Source organism: Labrus bergylta, chromosome 19 (genome assembly GCF_963930695.1).
Source record: "Labrus bergylta chromosome 19, fLabBer1.1, whole genome shotgun sequence".
Taxonomy (NCBI): Eukaryota; Metazoa; Chordata; class Actinopteri; order Labriformes; family Labridae; genus Labrus; species Labrus bergylta.
The window spans coordinates 3,778,199-3,787,579 of record NC_089213.1 but is presented as its reverse complement, the minus strand read 5'-3'; the positions used below and the strand labels follow the sequence as shown (position 1 = coordinate 3,787,579).

General features: G+C 37.8%; 1 protein-coding gene across 1 annotated transcript; it reads left to right on the top strand.

The window, feature by feature from the left end:
* Positions 1-366: 366 nt before the first annotated feature.
* Positions 367-8,754, top strand: oscp1a (organic solute carrier partner 1a). Its single transcript, XM_020642316.3, has 11 exons — positions 367-684; positions 880-909; positions 1,699-1,853; positions 3,927-4,094; positions 4,292-4,372; positions 4,459-4,562; positions 5,139-5,267; positions 5,356-5,410; positions 7,763-7,929; positions 8,009-8,069; positions 8,308-8,754. Exons 1-11 carry the CDS (start codon positions 573-575, stop codon positions 8,446-8,448), a joined length of 1,203 nt encoding a protein of 400 aa, XP_020497972.2. The 5' UTR covers positions 367-572; the 3' UTR covers positions 8,449-8,754.
* The last annotated feature ends 627 nt before the right edge of the window (positions 8,755-9,381 follow it).

Genomic DNA, 9,381 nt, shown 5'->3' with positions numbered 1-9,381 from the left:
CAGTTAAGGTTGTAAAATTAGACTTCAGGGACAGTCATGGGGAGAACACTACTCTTTGCCAAGTTCACCTAATCCGCTTCTCACATCAGGGTGAAATATTTTTTTGCTGACATGATATAGATGTTGTGTTTTTTCGTAGGACTTGTCTCTTGTAGGCATCATCATTTAAATTATGTGTCAACCTGACCCCAAAACACAAACTCTTGTGAGTAACAGTTGTTTGGTTGTCTTTGACCAGGAAAAGAAAATATAGCTGTAGTCCTTCTGTGGTTGGGTGTGCTCTGCTGACACGTCTTTCTGTCCTGGCCAATAAGCTCGTGAGAGGCCTCGACTGATCCTCTTCCTGACCACCTGTTACATCTTAGTGCTACAGGTTATCTGCAGAATCAGGATCAGATAAGACTTTAACATGGACACCTTGTTAGCAGTGGCAATTCACGACGGCTACGGTTGGATAATACCTTTGAAATGTCAAGAGGGATTTTGATTCGCAAGAGGCACAGTTGTGTGTAAAGTTTACTTCTGCACCAGCTTTAACCTCTAGGAATTAATCCCTGCTTTGCTTCTGCAAGATGTCTGTGAGAACTCTCCCTCTGGTCTTCATTAATCTTGGTGGAGAGATGCTTTACATATTGGACCAACGCCTGCAAGCTCACAACACGTCTGAGGACAATTCAGAGAAAGGTAGTGCTGAATAGCTTGACAGGCCTGTTAGGTGTGTACGTGTTTAGCCTCAAGTCTTCCCTCCTTTTGACAGCTGTAGCCGTCAGACGTCAGTTTATGAACTCAACATGTGCATTATATTTGTCATTTGCAACAACCTGAATGACAGCTCTATTTTTTTTTCTTCTCTTTCTCGGAAACTCTTCTTGGATGCAGGAGTGTGGTCAGAGTATGACAGAAAAAGAGGTATCCATGTCATACTTCAACATACTTTATGTTCAACCCTTCTTCCTTGATAGTGGCTTATAAACTGATAGGCTAACTATACCGTGAGGTCCATTCATAGATCCAAAGTTGTCTTTACCATAGGCTATTGCTTTAGCAGAAAAAAGTAATTTAGTAGTAAATTCAAGAATCTGACTTTTTAGCAACAGTGACATATTTAAACACATTTAAAATATCACTCTTAATTTAAAACACCATTAAACAAACAGAGCACTAGCTAGCTTAATCAAGAGAACTACCAATCAAATGTTTCAGCTAGCCATGGAGTTTGCTGACTCATTTTACTTTGATTGAAATACTATGAATTGTTTCAGGGGGTGTGGATATATAACAGCGTGTATGTTATGTAGTGTCTATTAGTAGCTAATCCAGAGGTGTTGGGGATTTAAAACTAGCTAATTTATTGCTAATGGAAACTAGCTTAGCAGAGTAGCCATTCGCCTCCTGCAATCTCAGCTGTGAAAATCAAAATAATGAGTTTTGGCTAGATTGTGCAACCATTAAATCCCATACTGAAATAGCCTTCATAAAAAAAGTAGATAGACTTGTTTTATTTCATTTAAATTAATAATACTGGGGGGAAAACACAAGCAAGGTGGATGCAGTTTAATTCCTATATTCGACTAGGAATCATAGTAAATCGGTCTAAAACAATAAATTCACAATAATGCATAACATTTAGAGAAAACTAAAGATTTTGTCGCATATTCTAAGAAGAATTAACCACCTCTCTGCTTTCTTTGTTTGTAGTGATGAATGACATCGTCGGCACCATGTTTAATAAAGGCTTTATGGATGAACTTCTCAAACCTCAGCAGCTGTATTCTCATAGGACGCTGAAGACAGTACTTACTCGTTTAGCACACGCATCAATCATGAGGCTAAACCCGGCAAGCATGGACAGGGTACGTACAAGATGATGAAGAAAGATGTTTTTAAATATTTATGGGAAAAAATCTTTTTCATAAAAAATGTTATCACAAGACACTTGAGCAGGTCCAGCCAATCCATTTGTTACATTATTTATCCAGACAAATCAAGTCTTATGAAATATGGACTTAATTAAATGAAGTTTAGACATTTATTTCTGAGTAGTTGCAGTGACCAAGTTTTTTACTACTGAAAAATATACATGAGTGTGTACTGACATGCAAGGCCTGCGCAGCACTTATTTATTCTTAAGCGCTCTATAATAATAATAGACTTTATTTGGCAGATACATTGGACGAACCAGATGCATCGTTTAAGTGTTTTAGCAAGCATGCTAGTTCTCGACACCTGTCCACGGGAGGCTTTAGAAAGGAAAACAATTAAGAAAGGGAGAAAAGCAATAAAACAGGGAAAACAATAAGGAGAGAATAAATAAATAGACTTAAACCGTAGAGCAAAGGCAGCATGATCAAACAATAAACCAGTCAGAAGCTATTCATGTGAGCACTGTTGTTTTGATTTCAGCCATTGTTTGATGTTAAAAGCATTCCTGTTGCTCTCTAGTTTTATGCCAGTGGGCAGAGAGTTCCAAGGTTTTGCCCCCTTTGCAGAGAAAGCAGACTGGCCAAAGGATGTCTTGTACACTGGGACAAGACAATCACCGCTGATGGAGGCTCGTGTGACTGCCCTACGAGAGCTCTGACGCCTAATGGCTAATTTAGATAACAGTGGTGACACATGATTATTTACACATTTTAAAAAACAGTTTAAAATTACTAAAATTCATAAAATTGTCAAAGGTGAAAAGGTTGTGTGTTTTTTTAAATGCCGCAGTGATGCCACCTCATAGGTTTCTGGTCCATGACTTTTATTGTCTGCTTATATAAAGAAACAATAGGTTTTAATGTAGTTGGAGAAGTTTGGGACCATGATGTGATGCAATATGACAGATGTGAAAAAATCATTGCATGCATGTATAATTTGGCAGTTTGACAGGAAATGTCCCTTCTAATAAAACGAAAACAATTTAGATTTGGTTTGACCTTCTTCACAATGCACTTAACCTGACTGTCAAATTTTAAATTCTCATCCATGATGATGCCTCGATACTTAACTTCTTTTACTACTTCAATTGCTTCATTTTTAATCCGTACCTCAAATATCTGTTAAGGATGTAACTAATTTTGTTTCATGTTTAAGATTTTCACAAACAGTGTTGTTTGAAGGTAAAATCCAAAGGTTTTAAAAAAGGTGTTCAGCTACAAATCTGATATCAAGCCTTGAGTATCTGCTGATATCAAGTACCCTTTATAGTAATGCAAACAATAAAATAAAAAATATTTATATTGTGCTTTTTTATGCCTTTGTTGGAGACAGGACAGTGGATAGTGTCAGAAATCAGGGACAGAGAGGGTGGGCAATTTCATGCTTCAAAGGAGACACAGGTCGGATTTTAACGCGGGCAGCCCGCTTGAGGACTGTAGCCTCTGTATATGGGGCACCCAGACTAGACACAAGACCTGCGGCACCCAACATATTATTTCATTTTTGACAGTTGTACTTTTCAGAGTGTTTGATTGATTGGCCTGGCTCAGCACACTAAAGGAATTCTACACAGGGAAGCTAATGTTGACACCAGCTTGACAGAATTGTGTTTTGGCATGTTTCAGTTTTTCATCATGACACTGATTTCCATTTTCTTTACACTGGATTTAATCGTTTTGAATTTAAATAACAAAACAAAGCCGTATGATTAGTGACGGGATTCACTGATTGCTGTCATTTTCTAGCTTTGGCTAACGTTACGTCCTTAAAAGATATTTGCCATCACACAGTAATTACTTTTCTTTAAACTGTTAGTTGTTGTTCATACAGTAGTTCCTAGTGGACAACTCCTTTATGATTTCAATGTCAAGCCATCAATGTCATCAAGCCTCAAGTCCTAATCACTACTTATACTTTGAAAAAGATGAATATTCTCAGTTAAGGAGCACATAAGATCAGTTGTATGTGAATGTTTGATACTCTTTTCTTTGCTGCTCTTGAAGCTTTATGAGTTGATGATCATGGCCGTCAAATATCAAGTCTTCCTTTGTCCACGGCCGAGAGACCTGCTCCTCATCTCGTACAATCACATAGACACCATCAGGGAATTGGTAAAGGAAACCCCTGTGGCCCTGAACCAAGTGGAAGAAGCTCACAGGAAAATCGTTGAGGTACATTGAGAGCCACACTCACAAGTTCTTATTGTTCTACCATGTTCAAATCCAGGAACAGCTGTGACACATGTCACCCTGGGCGGTAAAAACTGCCTGTACAGTTAGTTAGTTAGTCCATACTGTCTAGATTCCAGCTGTCACTGTTATCACTGTAGCCTACATCCTGTGTGACCTGTTTTTTTTCTTCGCCGCAGGTTTACTCATCGTTATCAGAAGGTGAATTCCAGCTTCTCCGACAAACGCTGCTCATATTTTTATCAGACAGCCATGTTCGTGTGAGTGCCTTTCATTCATCCATCCCTCCAAACATACAAATGAAATAATAATATAACAATTGCTAATATTTTTCCTTTTGTCTTAGGTGTCACTTTTCATGAAAAATAAAGTCCAGAATCCAAATGGACGTTTTGTCCTGTCGACATCAGGCCCAGTCCCTCATGGCGTAGATATTCCAGGTCTTATCAGGTAGGAATATGACAAGCTATACAGCACGACATCTAATGTGTGTTTATGATATTTACAAAATCCTATCAAACTATCAAGTGCTGCACCAGATCAAATACATGTTAATGATGACATACAAAGTGTGATGCCTGATTTAGTCCCTCACTTTGTCTTGCTAGCATTTAGCATCCATTCCAGTAGCATTCAACAACTCTATTCTTCAACTTCTGATAAAATCATTTTTGACACTTACCGCAGTAGCTAACAAAGGCTAGCTAGGAAAGCTAAATGATCTTCTAAACTTAAAGCTGGCTTCTTCGAGAAAACAAAACCAGAAAAGGTCACAGAACAAGTATGATTCTCAGCGAAATGAAGGCTGAATAATATACTAAACTTTTGCACACCTATGTTGTTTTTGTAGTCCCTGTAGTGGTCATTGGGATTCATAAACACACAGCTTTTCTAACACTTGTTTTCCATTAGCAGCTTTACACAGAGGTCTGACACAACCATGAACGCTCTGCTGACAAGCTTTATTGGCCTCATGTTAAAAAATCAAAACTCCAGGGTGTCATCATCTGCTTCCTGTTTCCACAGGACGTTTGACAGTAAAGGAAAAGAAGTCAAACAAAGTGAGTTCCCCACAGGAGGAAGTTACACCAGCCCTATCAGAGAGGGATCTTTTGAGCTACATGGAGACAGAGTCATAAGACTTGGGCTGAACATGTAGGTATCAACTATGGCATCACTTTTACTACGGCTTATATCATTGGTTCCCAACCCGGTGCTGTGTTTTGTGCCTCTTGAATTAAAGGTACACTGTGAACCATCCAGAGGAGACACACACATCCAAAGCTTCCTCAGTTAAGGTAAAAAAAAAAAAAGGACTAATTGATTTCACCGGTGTAATTAAACGGACATTTTATGATACTTCGTGTTTACATACAAACTCACAGTTTGAAGTGTTTTAAAATTGCAAACAAGCACCTTCTCACTGGAAACTATGGATTTAAACATAATCCCACCTCTGGCCAGGCAATTGGCCAATCATAGTTAAGGATTTTTGGGTTGGCACCTGGGGTGGCCAATAAGATTTCAAGGGGGGCCCGTGCCACCCCTGGCCACCCATCTTTCTGGACACGCCACTGAAAGTGAGTTTTCCTGTTTGATGAGCTTTGAAGGCCTCTCAATATTAATTTGATGATGATGCTTAAATAATTATATCTGAATATCCAAGGGCTGTTAATCCTGGAAACCATCAATTGTATCCATTACATCCTCTGCACTCGAACCTATCTTAAGGACATTAAGTTTCATCGCTTATTTGCAAGTAAAATGACAGACTGGGACTTTAAATCCAAGTAAAAGTAGACTGTAACTCTTCCTTTATTGTCAAATTTTAATACTGGTGTCAGGAGAATAACAGATTTTTTTGCAGATCGCACAACAAACATCATTAGTTATTGCAGCATATTTTCTCACATACCTAAATCTGACTTGGAAAAAAGCAGAAAATGGCATCTTTTTACAAGACTGAGTGAGCATGAACTTAAGAGCACAAGCACTTCTTTTCTTTCTGTTATATAGCTCGCAGTTCACCTACACTAGAATTAATAATAGGAGAATAACTCTGCATGACTCTTTCACTGATCGTGACAAAAATATTTTTTTATATTGCCTGCCATTGTATCTTTGGAGAGGTGCGGCTCCGTAAAAAAAGCTTTGTGAAAGATTTACAGTCTCTTTTATTCTTCCTGCATCAATCAAATATTTACTTGTTTAAGTAAGAGTGTAAATTTAGGTTAGCCTACAGAATCCCACAGACGGTGCGTGTTTGGCTGAGCCCTCGTTTCAACATCCCGTCACGCATACTGACACACCTTTATGTAGAGGAAAAGTGAATGCAAAGGGCCTTTATGTGAAGAGCTTTTCTCTTATTCCAACATTCAAACTCACACTGATTTCAACAAAGTCAAATTGTCTTTGAAATAAGTGAATTACTTTCTTAAATATATTTAATTAGCTCCACTTCTACATTGGTCTTTATCTGATCTAAACAAACATGTTTGTTTCTTCTTGTTTCTGTTTTTAGTTTCTTTGCAAATTATTATTTAGTATACAAATCTTGTAATTATTAAATGTAAACGGATGCACAAATAGAGATTGATAGAAACATTATATTGTTTCATGAAGAAGAAAAAGTAGTTCCCCATCAGCCCCAACAACATAAAGAGACTGATTGACTCCTTTCATATGTGAATTAATAAATAATGGAGCAAAATTTATTTTAATGTATTTTTTATTTATTTATTTGGGCATGCAAAGTGATTTAAAAAATATATTTTAATTTTCTTTTTATTCACAATTATGTGCAAGGTACAGAAGTGTCCACTAGAGGGAGCCTCATGAAACGCTGCAATGTTAAAATATGTTTTTCTTTCATTCATAAACACAATTAAAAATATATATTTTGACAAGGTCCCATGTTCTCTGGGATGGAGACAATCAATTTGATTTCATGAATTGGAGTTCTGAAGTCTTCCTGTCTCATACAGGAATTAAAAACACACCTGATTACTTTAAACTGGTTTCAGAGTTTTTGTCTGGAGGCCGCTACAGCACCACAGCAGACATTTAATGGGAGAGCACGAGTGTGAATACAGACTTCAGCTCTTATAGAAACGCATTGAAAATGACAATTAGTTAAAATAGTTCATGGACTTACTGTCAGTGGAACGGGCAGCCTCGGCCCTCTTCCAGTTTGACAAGACTGCACTTGGATAACAGGCTGCATGTTTGCTCTTTTTCAAAAATTAAGAATCAGGACACTTTGCTTTAAGGGGGACTGTGGCTCAGTTGGTACAGTCGACGCCTCTCAACCGGAAGGTCGAGGGTTCAATCCCCAGCTGGGTAACATGTCTGATGTGTCCTTCGGCAAGACACTTAACCCTGAATTGTAACCTCTGCTTCAGTGGTGGTGTATGAATGGGATTAGTTACTTCTGATGGATGATACTACATAGCAATCACTACCATCAGTGTGTGAATGGGTGGGTGTGACATGTGGTGTAAAAGTGCTTTGAGTAGTCAGGAGACTAGAAAGGTGCTATATAAGCTCATGTCCATTTACCATTTACATCTCAGTCAGGACACTTTTTTACCCCTCTTGTGATTAATGATATCATCCAGTGGACTCTAGTTTCTCTTCCTTCACCCCCGCAGCACACTGATGACTCTCCGAACCTGCTGGCCAAAGAGGAGCTGAACCAGCTGGCTCGTCTGATGGGCAGCATGAAGGCCGAGAACACGCCCAAATCGGAACCTTACTTTAGGATCAACCTGTTCACTACAGACGAAGAGGGGGAGGAGGAGGAGGAGGAGGCGGCGGAGTGAGTGCTCCTCGTCTTTTCTTGTTCTCTGAAATCAATGAACTAACATCACTAATGTGACTTTTACTTTTGTTTACAGGAGAACAGCCGGTGGAGCCGAGGAGCCTTTGTTTGGAGTGTTAAATATTCAAGCTATGCAGGTTCAGTATGGAAGTTTATATAGTTGAAAATAAGCTTTTAGGCTTAACACAGTCTGTAGGCATGAAGTAATCTGAGAAATGATTATTATTATGAATTTATTAAAAAGATGAGTCACTGAATTCATTCATACCACACATCATTGTAGGTATATTATAAAACATGATATGCTCTCTTTACAGCGGCCACATGACTGGTCTTTGTGTATAAATGTGCGGTTGACATGTTTCTTCGATTCAGGATGAACAAGTCGCGACTGAGCTGGCTCGCATCGCGGGACAGTTTACAGAAGGAGAAGAGCAGCCTGATGATCCCAGCAGCAGCAGCAGCAGCAGCAACAACAAGGGAGACGACCTGCTGGCCATGATGGACCACCTCTGATGTTGATCTGTAGTTTAACATTATTAATCACTCTTTTGCTGTTTCAACTTCACTGCCTCACTCTGGATTAGTCTATAATCGCTCACTGTGGGCTTTTAATATCCAGTCGTTCATGAATGAAGCTCTACACTTGATAGTTTAATTTTAAAGTAAAGTAGACCTGTGTTTATAATCCCTGTAGCATGAATGAACTCAACTTTGTGAGATCCTATATGTATATATTTGATAAAGAGTTTAAAAAGCACATTGTCAAGTTGCAATATAATTAATTTTGTGTTTTCAATAAAGCATATATATTCTTATTAAGTTTTGTTTTTCTCTTTTTTTTTTTTAATGTTGATGGAATAATTACCGGATGTATTTATCTTGAAAAAGGGACACGTTCAGAGACAATGTGTATTCAACAAGACTGTTACACCTTTTTCTATTAAATGACTACATTTCATTAAGATCTGGATGAGTTAAGCGAATATGCTGCATGTGAGCAGTAACTTAACAATGTGTCAAAATATTTTTTATTGTATGAATCAGTACAATACAATAGATTTGCTTCAAATGTAAAGTGCATTATAAATCAAATGTCTTATTGTTTTAAGGGGCTTTGTCATAGTCATAACAATGTTGATTAATAGAAATTAATATGTTTTGAGAACTGGCTTTCTGGACTTTAAAATATGGTTGCATTGCAGGACTGTGCGATAAAAAAAAAGATTTGTAAATAAACCTTCATGCTTTTTATAGTTTGATCTTACCTTAAATAATTGATATCAGTTGAGTTGGTTATGTTGTAGGGAAAAACAGAGTAATAGGAACACATCTCTAAATCTATTCAAACACTACAAATTGAAAGTTAGCCATTTACAATGTTTAGTTGGTCTATGTCCTAAGTCGAAATGAGGTGTTTTGAAAAGAGATTGCATATCATTTATACAA

Coding starts and splice junctions, on each gene's coding strand:
- oscp1a (XM_020642316.3), top strand. CDS start 573: ATGTCTGTGAGAACTCTCCCTCTGGTCTTCATTAATCTTGGTGGAGAG. Junction 4,095..4,291: donor CTCACAGGAAAATCGTTGAG/GTACATTGAGAG, acceptor TCTTCGCCGCAG/GTTTACTCATCGTTATCAGA. Junction 5,268..5,355: donor ATAAGACTTGGGCTGAACAT/GTAGGTATCAAC, acceptor CTTGAATTAAAG/GTACACTGTGAACCATCCAG.